The sequence below is a fragment of the Myotis lucifugus genome, unplaced genomic scaffold (assembly GCF_000147115.1).
Source record: "Myotis lucifugus unplaced genomic scaffold, Myoluc2.0 scaffold_875, whole genome shotgun sequence".
NCBI lineage: Eukaryota > Metazoa > Chordata > Mammalia > Chiroptera > Vespertilionidae > Myotis > Myotis lucifugus.
Window position 1 is genome coordinate 17,066 of NW_005871923.1, and position 17,009 is coordinate 34,074.

A 17,009-nucleotide genomic window follows, 5' to 3' on the forward strand; every position below is an offset into this window, starting at 1 on the left:
TAAAACAAAAGGTTTTCTAAGACAGCATTTTAACAATGATGGCTGGTAGTTCATAAATACCATTAACTTGATAATGGCTATAAAAAGCATGTGCAAAACCTCAATGTTGCAGCTAATTTCAAGCTCTCCTTTTTAATAGACTTTAAGTACTGAAATTTCCTAGAGGTATAATCATCTCAATGTCTCTATATTAAAAAATTATAACATGTTCCATTTGAGCTTAAAAATAAACACCACAGAATGCACCTGCAGTGTAAAGGGAAACTTTATTCGGAGAGTAAGAGAAGTGGCAGCATGGGCTGTAATACTGCCCGGCTGACTTCATTCACAGTCAAGCGGAGATGGGCAGGCCCATCTATTTTGTGGACACTCTTGTTCTTTTGTTCCAAGAAAAGTTGGCGCCGTAAGACTTGGACTTGGGTTTCGGAACCTTCTTCTCTTCAACGTCGTAGCTCCATCCTAGGAAACAAAAAACAGACTCACAGGAACAGAATTAAGCCGTGTGCCTCAAGAACGCTGTGCGCAGAAGCGAATGCTCATAAATTCAAGGTCATTTATCATCAGGAGCACATGTCAACACATCTGAAATATAAATACCTGCTTAGCAATTTGTTCCTGTGACAACAGGATTCAAAATATTGTCTGAGGATGACTTACCAGCTCTTAAATTAAAGGAGTAACTCAGAACTCAATTTCTCCTTGCTCTGTATTCTTTTCTTCCAAATGGTGTGTGAGAGGGCCTGTGCCCTCTGTCCCAGTCTGCCTCCCAACACACACGCTCCTGCCCCACAAGGGCACTGTGAGAGGAGCTGAAGGAATGAGAGGAACGGGTATTATATGCAAAACATACCCGACGGTCACTTTCTGGTTTAGGCGGCCAACAGCCTGCCAAGCCCCAGGGAGAAGGATTGTGTTTACTGATGAGAAGGCGGACCCAGCTCTGCGCCCTGCTCTGTTCATGAGCCAGATGCCGTGCGGTCCCTGCTGGGAGAGGCGGGCTGGTCCCCAGAGAGCCACTGGTGCGGTGTTCTCCTAGGGCTGCGGAGTGCTGTCTCGGCGCTGCTGCCGGTGACAACGGTACACACACGTCATTCCAGGGCCTGGGAGGTGGTGAGGGCCGGGAGAACAGGCAGAGACAATGGAGGAGACCTGCCTTCTCCACAGGCCACGCCACAGCCACCATGGGGGGTGGGCGGGGAGGGTCCTTCCCTCACATTTTCCTTGGACAACTGTGTTCCCCACGCTGCACAGGGGATGAGGATGATTAACAACTCAAGTCACCGTCTCCATCCATCTCCCGTTGCTCTCTTCTGAACTCTGATAGGAACCTGACCAAAGGGTCTACCTCCCAGTGCCCGAATGAACAGAGTGCTGGTCCCACCACACTCCACAGCACAGCCTCTCCCAGGCTGCGCTCTGCACCACTGGGGAACACGAAGGCTTCTGGAGCGAGCAGTGGGCTCAACCACTGGAAAAGACATGACACGCTTGTACTGAAAGGGACGCTACACAAACTGTGCTGATCTCTCCTACTTCCCATTTGAAACCTGTTCTTAAAAAGAAAGAACATCCCTGGCTGGCTTGGCTCAGTGGAGAAAGCACTGGCCTGCGGACTGAAGGATCCTGGGTTCGAATCCGGTTAAGGGCACATGCCCGGGTTGCAGGCTCAATCCCCAGGAGGGGCGTGCCGGAGGCAACAGATCAATGATTCTCTCATCACTGATGTCTCTCTCTATCTCTCTCTCCCTCTTCCTTCCTCTCTGAAATCAATAAAAATGTATTTTTTTTAAAAAAGAAAAAACATAATACAACTTGCATGAAATATCATGCAGAAATGTTAGAATGGAATTTTATTTGTGAAATGTTTAAGTTTCTGTGAGAATTTCTTTTCTACCCTAAAATAAGGGTGTTTAAAAGAAATAACTCAAACTTGATTTTCTGAGTGGGACTGTGGAGGTGACGCCATCTACACTCTGAAGAGGCTCCGACAAACCCAGCGGTGCCCAGTCTGCGTGCTGTTCCCTGGGACACTGCGCACCAGCCTCTCCTCCCCGCAGCGCAGCGCAGCGCAGGTCCCAGCCCTCCTCCCAGGAGCACCTGCGGGGGGAGCTCCCCGGGTGCCCAGAGGCCCCCCCGCCCCCCCCCGGGCAGCGCTGCAGCCACTGCACTGGGACAGCAGCCAGACACAGGGCTCTACCCGCCAGCCCTGCAGCCCTGACGGCTCACACGATGCCTGGAGCGTCGGCCTCCCTCAGAGGCGCCGTCCTGCAGAAGCCCTGGGAGCGGGAAGGCCGTCTGTGAGCCCCAGGCTGTCCACCCCCCCCCCCCCCCCCCCGAGCACGCCCAGCATTTCGTCGGCCCTGCAGCCTGAGGTGGGCATTTTCTACTTCCTATGACAGGAATGTTGGTGTATTCTTTTCAAACGCCAACAAAAACCTCTGAATAAACCAGACCACAACAATTAGCTTGTGAATTCCACGTATGAGGCATGAGACAGAAAAGGGAAAATAATTCCATTCATTTTCATTTGCAGAACCCATGTTATATTTGGTTCAGTAACACAGAAATACAGAGAAACATCCATCAGCGCGTCTACTACTTGTGAAATACGTTACCTCTAGTACCCTGGTCCCAGGCCTGCGAAAGGTCTCTCTCCTCTAATAACCGAACCCCAAACCCGACTTAGCTCGGAAGTGAGCAGCTCAGTGATTTTCCTACGGCCCATCTGTGTACAGAGCACAGCACTGCCTGGTCTGGCACAAGCGGCAGACCCGGCATCACTGCTGACAGGCGGGGGCAGGACAGCAAAGACTCGGGAACCAAGGGAGCTATGTGGGCACCTGGGAGGGTTCAAGCCTCCTCGCCAGGCTGGGTGCGCACATGTGCTCGGGTGAAGCAGCATCAACTTGAACTGTAATTTAAGGGGGGGCGTGGAGAACAACAGCTTCTCAGGAAATTCACTCTAAAATCCCCACGTATCTAGTATTTGGGGTGGTGGAGGGTGAGGTGCAGAATAATTGGAAAGTATCTTAGATCTTCTTCTTAGAAAACACAATGGAGGAGAAATGTGTGTTCTGTGTTCACTGGCAAAACTATTTTCTCCATGAAAATTATATGAAATGATTTAAACAAGCCAATAAGGTGAAAACGGCGGCACCAGAAATATGAGGTTGGTAACCTCCCACGCCTGCCACAGCTGCACCCTCAAAAGAAGTGCCGGCCTCGGGTGTGAGGCACGGCCTGCCTGACGCTCACTCTTCCCCAATACGGCTGCTACACAGTACTGTTCCTCTTACTTCCCCATCAGGGATTTGCCACAAAAACAAACTGGTTTGTGCTCCAAAAGTACAGCTGAAACTCAGTCAACAGAAATTTGAACACACTTCTAGAGAAAAAACTATACAGCAACACGATGTCCAAAACTCCCTCAGAGCCTGGTCTGGGGGCGCTGTGTGCGTGGGTCCCCAGAACCCTCGTAACCCAGACCCCGGGACTCCCTAGCACGTGGGGACCCTGTCCCCGAGGCAGTTACTCAGGCTCCCGGCGGAGGACCTCGGACTCCCCTCTCCCCGGAGCCCGACAGCCGAGCCGGACGCTTCCCTGGCCACAGACGGTGCTGGGAGTCATGGGACGAGGCACGGCCTCACGCCTGCCGAGCTCAGCCCGCCCGGCCTCTCGGTTGTCTCCCCTGGTCGCAGAGCGGGTGCTGGGTCCCCTTCTCACCAGAGCTGCCCTGCAAGCCCAGGACTGACCGTGCTTCCCTGGCCGTTCGGCAGGCACAGGGCAGTGACACATCTGTCACCCCACACACACCCCCAGCTGAGGTCAGGCAAGGTCATGCTCTGCCTGGGTCACCCTCACACGGCGACAAGTGTCCTCGCATGGCCTCTCATTTCTGTGCCGCCTGCCGGCGATGTCGCCATTTCAACTGCCCCCCGAGTGCTTTCTCTGCCCGCGTCGGAGATGCTTCACTGGGCTGAGTGACAGGCTGTTGGCCACGAGTTCAATGTCTGAGTCAACAATACGCTCTTAAACAGAAACACGTGAAAACAATGTATTGATGGTTGGACAAAATATTGTGATCCGAGGCTCCCAGGCACGTAAGCCTGTATTTTCGCAGGAGCAGTGTTTCGGTCTGAGCTAATGGAGTTCATGGTGACGTGCAGGATACAGCCACTATGAGTAACAGGAATAACTCTAACTGATCGACCTACAGATTCTGTGCTGTCAGGCAACTCTCCCCTCCCCACGCCCTTAAAAGCAGCTGCGTTTTCATTTGCGATTCATCTAAACATTCTTTAAGTCTATATAAATCTGAGTGCTGACTTCTCCTTTGAACCGGCTAGACTAGCATCTGTCTGGCTCCCCCTTTCATGAGTAAATAAATTCTTCAGCACATGCTCATTTCTCTCTGCGTTAGTCGTGGTTTTATCTCGGGGAACATTCTTTGTTAACAGAGCTGGCGGTTCTGTGGAGATGCCCCGTAGTCTCCGGCCAGTGCCAGGCAGCCCTCACCAGTGCGGGCCCCGTTTAAGCCCAGGCCCGTCTTCCCCGGCTCCGGGAGGTGAGCACAGGAGAACTTTGCTGATCTCTGTTTTTCTAACTTGAATTTTGCTCTCTCCTACTCTTGGGAATTGGTTTTACAGTCTGATCATTTGATGATTCCTTCCAATAGATTAATGGTTGTAAAGATTCATTCTCTGTTGGGTGAGAAGAAAACAGAACATCGGGTTTGTTCATCTTTTCTGTCCACTTGAGCTCCAGTAAATGAAGAATCTGTACTCACCGAGAACAGTTCTACAGCATGGCCCTGTGGGTTCATAAGTCTGCATTTCCTAACTAATCTATAAATGCAACTATCCGGAGCAGCAGAGCAATGGGGTATAACTCTGCATGTGAGGTCATGGAATGAGTTTTGTTTACAAGGGAGAAACAGTAAGGCCGTGAAGTGGCTGACTGCTCCCGAATGAGGAGCACTCAGGACAAGACCTGAATGGATATAGAAAGTTGCAAAAAGGAAACTTTTTGTCTTAGATTATAGGAAGTTAAAAGTGTGAAAAGCTATGAATTATGTAAAAATTTTAGCAAAACTGGCTCGATTTTGATGGGCTTGTTTACTACTTTACTGTCTCCTGCCTTCAACTACAATGTGAAGGGCTATTCTTTTTGTCTACTCTGCCTGGATTGCAAAGGTTTTGCGAATTATCAGGATAACCTTACGTGCTAACTTTAAGTCCCTGATGACTTGTGTGAGAGTTCAGGTTCTGCCCTGGCCAGGGAGCTCAGGTGGTTCGAGTGTCGTCCCCATACACCAAGATTGCAGGTTCAATCCCTGGTCAGGGCACAGACAAGAATCAACCAATGAATGCATAAATAAGTGGAACAACAAATCAATGTTTCTCTCTCTCACAAATCAATTTAAAAAAAGAGTTCAGGTTCTTAACAGTCACAATACCTTCTATGTTTATATGTCGGTTTTATTGTCACTTTGAAGTGAGCAGCCTAACACTGTTTCTTGGAGACCCATGGCCCTATTCCTATCCTAAGGATTCAATCTACTGACAATCTTCTGTCTCCCCCAGATCCCAGCCTCAATGTAAAATAAAATGAAACATCCGAGTATCTGGGACTCCCCGAGGGCACTGGAGACAGCGCACAGGTGCCTCTTGCCGAGCTGCTAAGCAGGCGGTGCGGGAAGAGCCTTGGTGAACTGGACACCTGACTGGATGAGCTGCATGGGAAGGAAGAGCTTCCGGTCAGAGGAGACGCCAGCCGTCCGAGGCTGATCTGTGGGGGACATGCTAGCACGAGCTCTCGGACGCTGTGTGCTCTGTGCCGAGTGCAGGGAGCTGGCCGTGCCCTTCCTGCCCAGGATGGTTTCACACCAGAGCCCCGGCGCTGCTCTCCTGGCATCAGACAACACTATAGCTCTCAGTCACAATATAGTCACAACTTCAGTGATTTTAAAAAACATTAACGTGGCTGCATCTTTACTCCTTCAGTTTGGATCACGTATCTTGTAGGCCAGTATATGTCAATAAGGGGAATAAATACCACTTGTCGATGGAGTTTTATTTTTAGTTGTAATTTTTATTTAAGTATAGTTAGTATACAACATTACATTAGTTGTATTAGTTTCAAATGTACAACATTATGATTTAAAATTTTTATACCCTACAATGTGATCACCCCACTAAGTCTAGTAACCCTGTCATCATGCAAACTTATCACAATATAATCGACTACATCCCCTTCACCTCTCCCACCCTTTCCTCATCCCCTCCACTCTGGCAGCCATCCTTTTGGTCTCTATGAGTCTGTTTCTGTTCATTTGTTTTGTTTTGTTTCCCCAAGATTCCACACACACGTGAAACAGATAATTGTCTTTCTCGGTCTGACTTATTTCACTTAGCGTAATATCCTCTAGGTCGGTGGTTCTCAACCTTCTGGCCCTTTAAATACAGTTCCTCATGTTGTAACCCAACCATAAGATTATTTTCGTTGCTACTTCATAACTGTAATGTTGCTACTGTTATGAATCGTAATGTAAATATCTGATATGCAGGATGGTCTTAGGCGACCCCTGTGAAAGGGTCGTTAAACCGCCAAAGGGGCTGCGACCCACAGGTTGAGAACCGCTGCTCTAGGTACATCCATGTTGTCTCAAATGGTAAGATTTCATTCTCTTTTATTGCTGCATAATATTCCATCTTCATTATTCATTCATCTATCGATGGGCACCTGGGCTACTTCCATACCTTGGCTGTTATAAAAGCGCTGCAATGAGTGCAGGGTGCATACATCTTTTGAATCAGTGCTTTCCTTTTCTTTGGATAAATGCTCAGAGGTAGAGCAGACGTAGTTTTTTGAGGGCTCTCCATACTGCTTTCCATACTGGACGCACCAATTTGCAGTCCTACCAACACATGTTATTTGTTGACTTTTTGATAATAGCCATTCTGACTGGGAGGAGGTTATACAGTTTTAATAATATATAGGTATTTAGAATCTACTCCACACTTAATTTCTTTTCTTGGTATTCTTGATATATTTTTGGAATATCCACCCTATTTGTTTGGCATATTTATGGTATATTATGTCTCAGGATTACTATGTCATATCTCAAGGGTTTTTTTTCTATCAAGATTATGTTTCCCGGCCAGTGTGGCCCAGTGGTTGAGCGTTGACCTATGACCCAGGAGGTCACAGTTCCATTCCCAGTCAGGGAACATGCCCAGGTTGCGGGCTTGCTCCCCAGTGAGGGGTGTGTGGGAGGCAGCCTATCAATGATTCTCTCTCATCATTGATGTTTCTCTCTCTCCCTCACCCATCCTCTCTGAAATCAATAAAAATATGTATTTAAAAAATTATGTTCATCCATTTTTATAAATTAGATGACATTCACTGTCTTCTTTGAAAATAGGCTTAAATGATTGTTTGCAGATATTCTGTCCATATATTTTTTGAATGACTTACACTGCATTATTCTTCTGAACTCACACATCTGACTTCTGAAATCCATTATTAATGTTAACTATATAGCCACTTTAAGTCTTTTATTTCATTATTATATGAGTTTCCACTTTGATTCATATTGGTGCCTGAAGAATACATCTACTTCTTTAGTATAAAATGTAGACTTTTCTAGGTTGAATAGATTTTCCTATTATATTCACCAAAGATAATATATTAATGAAATATTTAGAATGTACATATACTAATAATACATATCCTTGTATATTGCTAAGTATTCTAGGTCAGTGCTGTCCACACATACAATTTAAACTTTTCTAGTAGCCATATTAAAAAATGACTAAAAAGAAACAGGTAAAATTAACTTTAATATACTTTCCTAACCCAATATATATCCAAAATATTATCATTTATTATGTAATCAATATAAAAATTATTAGATATCTTATATGCTTTTTAATACTAAATCTTTGCAACCCAGTATGAATTTTACATCTCAATTAAAACTAGTCATATTCCAAGTGCTACCCAGTCACATGTGGCTACCATTTTGGACAGTAGAGATCTATACAATTAATTCTGAAGATCTACCAGCCCCACAGTATCACAGAAAAAACATTGTGCTAGAAATCTAGAAACGTGGCCCTATGCTAGGCGAGGTGACTGATTTTGGTCTTGCTGTATTAACTCCCAGGTTTTAGTATACTTACAAGAGATTGGAACAAATAACAGGTTGGAAACAACTCTAAAGTTATAAAATGATCAGCTCACTAGTAAGTACACTGAAATATACTTCACGGTGTGAACCCTTAATACACTCAAATTATTAAAATTACAAATTAATTTTAACAGAAAAACTCTGTGGTATTTTACAAACACACTAACCTATAAGAAATTGCTAATGATTCTCCTACAATTTTCTTTTCTCAGATTTCTAACTAGAGGGAATTAACAGTTCTTCTAAAAGATATAACAAGTAGACAAATTAAAGTACCTTGTACAAAATCTTAAAACATGATCCGGAGAATAATTTATGACATCACTAATATTTATTGAGCACATTAAAAGACAAAGATGGGCCAGACGGGGTGTTTCCCTGGCAGTGCTTATAATCCAGTCGGCAGGATAAAATATTCCAGCTGAGCACTAGCACTATGCCGCCCTTAACTACTGATCCCAGAGCCGAGCCACCGCTGCCAGCATACCACAGGGGCTCACCATGCCTTACGGAATATAATGCCAATATGTAAAGTACAAAACCACACTACCAGCTGTAAGAAAGGAACAGGTTATTGAGGAGACTAGACTCAGGAGAGCGCGCACCCAGTGAGGGTGGGGAAGGGGATAAGAAAAGGGTCAGGAAGGCGATCACACAATGTATTTGAAGACTGAGCTGGCGGTCACGGGCAGGGACAGGGTGGAGGGAAACGTGAGGCTACAGGTGGAGGAAAGCAGATGTGGGGCAAAGTGAGATAAAGCTCGTTAGTGCTTTGGGGACAAGTTACTGCTTATGTTGTGAAGAACTCTGAATAATCAGCCGAGTTGGTCTAATAAACATAGACCCTTCAAGATGTTTGAAAAAAGAGCACTTTGGGATTTATATAAATGTCAGAGAAGAAAAGTTCTTAGTACAGAGGCCGTGTATGTAACAGTTCAGACCAGGGGTCAGTAAATATTTTCTGTAAATAACCAAATAGAAAGTATTTGTAGACTTTGGGGACCATATGGTCTCTATTACAATTATTTAATTCTACTACTATAGCGGAAACGCAGTCATAGACAATGCACAGATGAACAAATATGTCTGCACTCAGATAACATTTGCTCACCCACTTAAGGGTCTGTGATCTTGTTAGTTAATTAACAAAACGATGTGAGGTGTGAGGGTAGCAGGGACCCATTTACATGTCCCCCCATTAGCCACTTAAATAAGAGGGCAAATCAGAATGGACAGGTTGCTAGGCAATTTGAAAAAGATTCTTCACCCATGATGCTGTACCATTCACGGTGTTTGTTTAGAGTTACTGCCATAATAGCTAGAGAAACAGAACTTACCTACTTAAGATATATATTGCTAAATGTTAAATGCGGCAGAACACAAGTACTATAGTGAATTCAATGGTGAAATAACCATCGAGGACTTTCCCAAGAGATAAGAGTGGCTTCAAATTCTTGAGTAGAGAAATAATTTTAGAAAGTCAGTAATTTCACCAGATAACAAGTATCCATTATGTAGGTTTTGTGAAAAGCAGTGACTAAGACAGATCTAAATCCTGCTGCCTTGTTCAATTCCTGATCCACTGTGAGCCTGGAGTTTTATAAGGTACTATCCATTATGCTTTTTCAAGTCATTCTGTCTATTGGCTGTAATAATGCTCCCCAACTTTCTTTCCTGGGGAGACACACATCAGATTGGAAAAGCACCTGATTCCAAAAGCAGCAGTGGCTAGTTCACACCTGCATTCACATGTGCCCTGCGCCCCTCAGAGAGACCTTAGGAGACGTAACAGTTACGAGGTGTCCTGTCATTAAACTCACACTACAGACCTCAAAGGATGACTTGCTACAAGTAGGATGAGCATCAGCAGAACCGCTTTGGATGAGCTCTAGTCAGTGAAGGGACATGAACATGGCCCCCGATGTGCCACCTGGGCCTGGGGTCATTCTGAGCTGAAGGCCATCCTGCCCAGCAGAGACAGAAACACTCCCCGCCCCCTGAGCCACCTGCAGGTAGGTGGCCGAGCCCGGAAAGACAGCGATTACCGGAAGCGACTTTCATCTGAATCACCTACCTGCAGGGCAGGGCAGACACCTGCTCTTAGTGTCCTGTGAACTACCCTCCTCCCCCCTGAAGCCCAGGCCCTCTCCCACTCCTCAGCTCAGGGCGGCACAGAAACCTCAACTGCATGACCTGCCCTTGGGTCTCACATTCTTATGGACCCCGTACATAATGTTTAAATCTTTTTCCTCCTGTCAATCTTTCTTATGTTAATTTTATTATTGGAACCTAGATAGGTAGATAAAAATTTTTTTCTCCCCAACAGCTTAATAAAGAGAGCAATGTTCATTTTAAATCAAAATGATATTTTAAAGACTAGGACCACTTTGAGAACAATTATGCCATTAAAAATTGTCAAAATTGCCAAAAAAAATTGTTAATCATGAATTATGTGATTTTTTAAAAGTTTTTATAACTCTACTACTAATAGGATAAATGTATGTACTATTATATAACTACTTAACTATGTTCTAAGCACTTTACTTTTACTTAACACATTCAATCCTCACAATTCCCACTGTGCACAGGAGAAAATGGAAATACAAGGTCTACAAACAGTAAGAAACCCAATATGGATTCACACCCAGGCAGTGTGGCTTCAGACTCCTGGTCATAAGTAAATGATACTAACTTGGGGTGAAAAGCAAATATAAGTAACTTGTGTAGTTCTTTCACATTTACACGTTAAATATGTTAGATAACACTGATAATCTTTTATACTTATACTAGTGGCCTGGTGCACAAATTCATGCACATTGAAAGAAAATTAATTAGAAGAAATATTTTAATATCGCTATTCGCCCTTTCTCTATAATAGAAGTGTCAACCAAAGTCACAATAGACAATGACATTTGGAAACACACGTGATTGGTGCCAGCGAGAGCTTTATATGTATTGCACATGCACGAGTCAACTTAGCCTTTTATAGATATAGAACAAACTTGCTTAATTAGACCTGCTTTCTGATGTAGCTAAACTTTTTCCAGCCCAGTGAAGCACCCCAATTTCTCTTTCAGGTAATTGTCAGCAACACAGCAGTAAATATCAATACAAAGCAGATTATTATTATAGATCACGCAGGGAGAACAAAGGGTAAAATATTTAACTGCAGTAGTGTTTGACTATATTCTGCGCAGTGAGAAAACCTGAAGTATTTTCAAGGTCCACCATTTCTTACTTCTTTTCAGTTGGGTCAAGTTTCTAAGCTTTCTAAGTCTCCGTTTTCTGGCTAATGAAAAGAAAATAGGATTTCACCGAGTCTTCTATCTTCCTACTCCAGGACTTCTGTGAGGATCAAATGAGATGAGGCACGGAAAACGCTTCACAGACATTTGGTTACAGTGTAAAGTATTTCCACCTGGCTATAAAGCAAGTCCTGTTCCTGGGCTGAAGAAACTGCAAGGAGGCTAGTTGCTAGGGGGAGGAAGCTGGGCATTGCTACATGACATCATCACCCAGATGGTCAGACACTTAGCATATTAGCCTTTCATATATATATACACACATACACACACACACACACACACTCCCTTATAGTATATATGCTCCCTTATAGTAGACTGCTTAAATAGGTATTATTTCATTCACATAGATAACTAAATTAGATTAAATTCAACCTGACCAACTAGAACAACAGGATGCATTAGGTACAAGTATATAGTAGTGCATTTCAATCCTAAAGAGACCAACAGCAGAGAGCATTACCCAGTGTTTATTGTGTACTGGACTAGGTACACCATGAAATAAGACTGCTATTTCAACATGAAATTAATTCAAAATCGTGTAGCTTCGATGCGGCACAATTAGGATTAGACTTTATACTGGCCTAACTCCAAAGCCTCTTTTCACTACTGTGTTGCATAGCTTAACAACAGAAAATGAGGAAAACAAAAAGACATTTTGTATTTTCTTGATAGCAAGATCAACATACACCATGAGCCGCTATACGCTGGGGAGGGATTCTTTCTGAGAGATGTGTCATTGTGAAGTGATTTCCTCACTGTGTGAACATCCCAGAGGCATCTACACAGACCTGGATGGTGCGGCCCACTGCACACCTTGGCGGCATGTGCAGCCGATTGCTTCTGTACAGCACGTTATTATACTGGATACTGTTGGCAGCTGTAACTCAAGGGTATTGTGTATCTACACATAGAAAAGGTGCAGTGAAAATACAGTATAAAGACAGACAGCACTGACCACACACAGAGTGTAGAGGACTGGGAGTTGTGCTGGGTGGGTGGGTGGATGAGCAAGTGAGAGGCCTTGGACATTACTGTCTTAGACTAACGTTATAAAATGATGCAACCAGAGATGGTTGAGAGGGAATATGACAACGATAACTATTTTGAAATAACTGAAGAGCTATTACGTGGAGTAAGAGACATGGGATTCTGGCTCAAAGTAAGAAAGGAAATCACAGAGAGGTGTCACACTGAAAGGTTCCGTTAGAATGGACACCAGACGTCAGAGATTTTGCAGGGACTCATCAGCAGGGCAGGAGTCAGACACAGTGCATTCCCTGCCTCTACTTCAGATGAGAGCAGTGTGGCTTTCCCATGTTTTGTGGGCATTCCGTGTGACATTTTTTTCTTTTTTTTGGAAGGGGGTGTCCTCCTGCTGTAAAATTCTTAAATCCAGTGGATTAGATAACATTGAAAAATTTCTTTCTACTCAAATTCTATATTCCTGACTGGTTTTGATTAATGTTAAGAACATAAACTCATATCTTCCTTTTACTTGTTAAAGTCAAACAAAAACAGACCCAACATACCATTTTTTTCTGCGAAGGCCATTGCATCTTCTTTGGTGCTGAAGGTTAGAACCATGTTGGACAAGGGATCAGCCCTGAAAGAAGCAATTTTTTTCCAGGATTTAACATTAAATTTTGGCTGAAAAAACAATCAATACTTAAAGTAAAATGTTTAGAATATAAACAATTGCTATAATAATAAATAAGTACAGTACTGATGAAATATCTTATTTGGAATAAACTCTTTAAAATGCTTAACTGGTTGAGTATCAGATTGCTAACTGTTCCTCTCAATGAGACTGTATATTCTGAAGGGGACCGTGCCTTCTGGGATAGGATTTTAAACTGGTCCCTGGGCAACACAGACGCAGACAGAAGCTTTGACCCCTTCCTTCTCTGCATAAGAGATGCAGATGGAGAGGCCTGCTCCACGGAGGAGGCTTGGCGTCTGCACGAGACTAAATCAACGGAGGATGGGGGCGGGAAGGCACAGGCAGGCCTGGGAGCTGAGCACGCGCGTCCCACTGTTGCTGGTCACCTGGCAGGAATTTGCCCTCCACGTTTGTTCCACTCTTCCCCAACTACCTATAAATCACTCATTTTGACTTTTGAAATCTAAGATCTTGTTACCCCTTTTCTCATTTTCCAAAATGACATTTATACCCCAAACTGGCATATTAATAAATCAGAGGTTCACCAAAAGACATGTACAAGAATCTCCATTTTATTTTATGCATAATAGCCCCAACTAAAAACTAACCAAATGCTATCAGTAAACAGTGCAATGGATGAATTTTGCATAGAGATGAACACATTAAAATCTCATGTGACTTAACAAAAGATAATCATAGCATTTCAACCATTGGGTATGGAAAAAGTTGTTCCTTATAAATTTCTTTAGTCTCTACAAACATGTGATTTACAACACTTCCATGAAATATAAAATCTAAAGATACAAAATACCTAAAATCGTGCCTATACTTCACTTTGCCAAGCAACATGTAATTCTATTTAAATTTCCACACATGAGATGTTTTTAACAAACATTCTCCCAGTTACATCGACAGGAAAGAAAAGTTGAATGTCACACTTTTCTAAGTGAGACAAGTGAAGGTGATAAGGATCTTCAGCTCGCGCCTGGACACACATGACATTCTAGGAGGCCCAGGCAGAGCGGAGTCTTCTCGCTTATCTGGCTGCTTCTCTAGTAGCAGCAGCTTTTATCCAACTCGAGGCAGTCCTGCTGGTTAACATTTGGGCCACATTCCACAATAGAGATTTAGGTCACTGATTTCATTGGGGCCACAGAATTTATGACCACTTTTTTCCAGTGCACCGTGCATTTATTAGTCACAAATCTCAGAAACTTATAAGTTTCCTTCAAAATAGCCAGTACCTAATCTTATCTAGTCTTCTCCCCTTACAAACAAAAACATACCTTATTAAGAAGTTTTAATTTCAAAGTAAGTGAAGTGTTACTAATTATTAACACTGCATACCCAGTGCCTCTTAAACAAATGCAAACAGCTTGGGGAGTGTGCTAACAGCGCTCACATGTCAGCCATTTTTTGTCTAGTAAAGAGCTCTCTGAAAACAACTGCCTAGGGCAGGGATGGGAACCTTCTGAGCTCGGCGTGTCAGCAGTTTGAAAAACCCTAACTTAACTCTGGTGCCCTGTCACATATAGAAATTTTTTTATATTTGCAACCATAGTAAAACAAAGATTTATATTTTTGATATTTATTTTATATATTTAAATGCCATTTACAAAGAAAAAATCAACCAAAAAAATGAGTTTGCGTGTCACCTCTGACACGCGTGTCATAGGTTCGCCATCACTGGTCTATGGTTTAATATATGAATATTAAACAGGTATATTATATATAAACTAGAGGCCCAGTGCATGGATTCATGCACAGAGGAGAGGGGGAGAGGAGGGGCAGGAGTTCCTCAGCCTGGCCTGCGCCTTCTCGTAATCTGGGACCCCTTGGGGGATGTCCGACTGCCAATTTAGGCCTCCTGATCCCCGCAGGCTGCCAGGGAGGAGCCCAAGCTGGGGCAGGTGCTGCAACGCTCGCAGTCATCCGGGCCCGCTGTGCCTGCCACCACTGCCTGCTGCCAGAGTCGAGTTGGGAGAGGCTCCCGCCGCTGCAGCTGCGCTCGCCGTGAACCCGGCTTCTGGCTGAGCAGCGCTCCTCCTGTGGGAGTGCACTGATCACCAGGGGGCAGCTCCTGTGTTGAGCGTCTGCCCCCTGGTGGTCAGTGCACATCATAGCGACCGGTCGACCGGTCGTACTGGTCATAATGGTCACTTAGGCTTTTATATAGAGAGATATGTCTACATCATAGAACACAGTGGTATCTACACAAAACTACACAAAAAGCATTGTACATGAAGGAGTGTTAAAATCAGTATGTTTAAAAGGAAAATCTACACAGAAAAAGAGATGAAAAGCTATTCAAGTGAAACCAAAGCACTCACGTGGATGCCCAGCCCATCAAAGGGTTCTCCCAGCGCTCCCTGGTATCGAACTCCATCTTCCACTTCTTGGTGTTGTTCACCCCAGACTGCATGTTGTTGCGCGCAGGAACGAAGATCCTGACTTTCCGGGTTTTGATGTGCTCCTCGGGGACGCCAGTTAAGGTAGTGATGTCCTACAGAAAACACGCAAACACGTTTCTGATAGCTAGTACTTACTTGTAGGACCGCTCTAATCATTGCTATGGGCCAAAGGACTAGTATAAATACTTAGTGCTGCCATATGTATTGGGAAACAGTAAGTGTATCTCTGATTCAACTAGTCTTTCTACCCACAGATTAAAAACACAATTCTTTAAAGTTACTTTAGCTCTCAACCAATCCTCTGCTTAACACAGTACCTTTCTACCTGCTCCAGTAATTAAGTGTGGTTACGTTGTCAAAACTTGTGTTCGGAGGAACTATAAAAATGATCCACATAAATATTTACACAAATATGCACTTGTAATACTTGTTTACATTTTTTAAAAAGTATTTTTATAGAGGATAAAATTAAAACAAAATGAGTGCAATTGGTACATACTTTTAAAGATATGAGTATGTTTTCATTGTGTTTCTAAAATACATTTTTATTGATTTTTAGAGAGGAAGGGAGAGGGAAAAAGAGAAAGAAACATCAATTTGAGAGAGAAACATCACACCCTGCCTTGTACACACCCATCACCAGGGATGGAGCCTCAACCCTGGGCATGTGCCCTAACCTGGCATCAAACCAGCAACTTTTGGTGCATGGGATGACACTCAACTAACTGAGCCACACCGACCAGGGTTTAACTGATCATTTTAATTGTCAAGTTCACTTCAAAGAAAAGGAATTTCCAGTATAATTACATTTAATGGCTTTCTAAAACATATTCCTCAACTCAAGAGCTTGCAAATGACTCAGCTTCTGGAGAGTCCTCAATCCTTATTTCCACTTTTAAATTCCGTATAGTTTTGTAATCTGTCATATTCACTTATCATTCAACATTTTGTATCTTTATATTAATATTAGAGGCCTGGCGCATGAAATTCATGCATGAAATTCAGGCCCTGCACCCTGCCGCACCCACCCCTGGTTCCCTGTTTGCCATTGGTGATCAGTGCCTGATGGCCAGGGAAAGGGACTGAGAGGTCAGCTGTTCCCGCCCGCTGGCCAGCCCCGCCCCCACCACTGGTGGCCATCAGGCAATCGGAGCCTGCCGGCTGGGGAAAGGGACCAAGAGGTGGTCAGTGCGCCTCATAGTGACTGGTCCAGCAGTCGTTCTGATGTTAGGGCCAATTTGCATAATACCCTTTTATTATATAGGATAGAGGCCTGGTGCACAGGTGGGGGCCGGCTGGCCTGCCCTGAAGGGGGCCCCGGATTGGGGTGGGGGTCCCGGCTGGGGCAGGGCCGGCCTGGGCAAGGAGCCTCGGCGCTTTGTAGACCATCCACACCCCCATCATGTGGGGTCGCACTGGGGGGTGGGCCGGCCCGGCGAGGG

The 17,009-nt window shown here is 44.2% G+C and overlaps 1 protein-coding gene across 1 annotated transcript in view; it reads right to left on the reverse strand.

The window, feature by feature from the left end:
* Nucleotides 1-247: 247 nt before the first annotated feature.
* Nucleotides 248-17,009, reverse strand: part of NDUFS4 (NADH:ubiquinone oxidoreductase subunit S4) — a 58,861-nt gene continuing 42,099 nt past the window's right edge. Inside the window, exons 3-5 of the mRNA XM_023747427.1 lie at nucleotides 15,487-15,659; nucleotides 13,026-13,099; nucleotides 248-459 (exon numbers count right to left, since the gene is read on the reverse strand). Coding sequence (XP_023603195.1) covers nucleotides 356-459; nucleotides 13,026-13,099; nucleotides 15,487-15,659 — 351 coding nt within the window. The 3' untranslated portion in view covers nucleotides 248-355. The remainder of the gene's footprint in view (nucleotides 460-13,025; nucleotides 13,100-15,486; nucleotides 15,660-17,009) is intronic.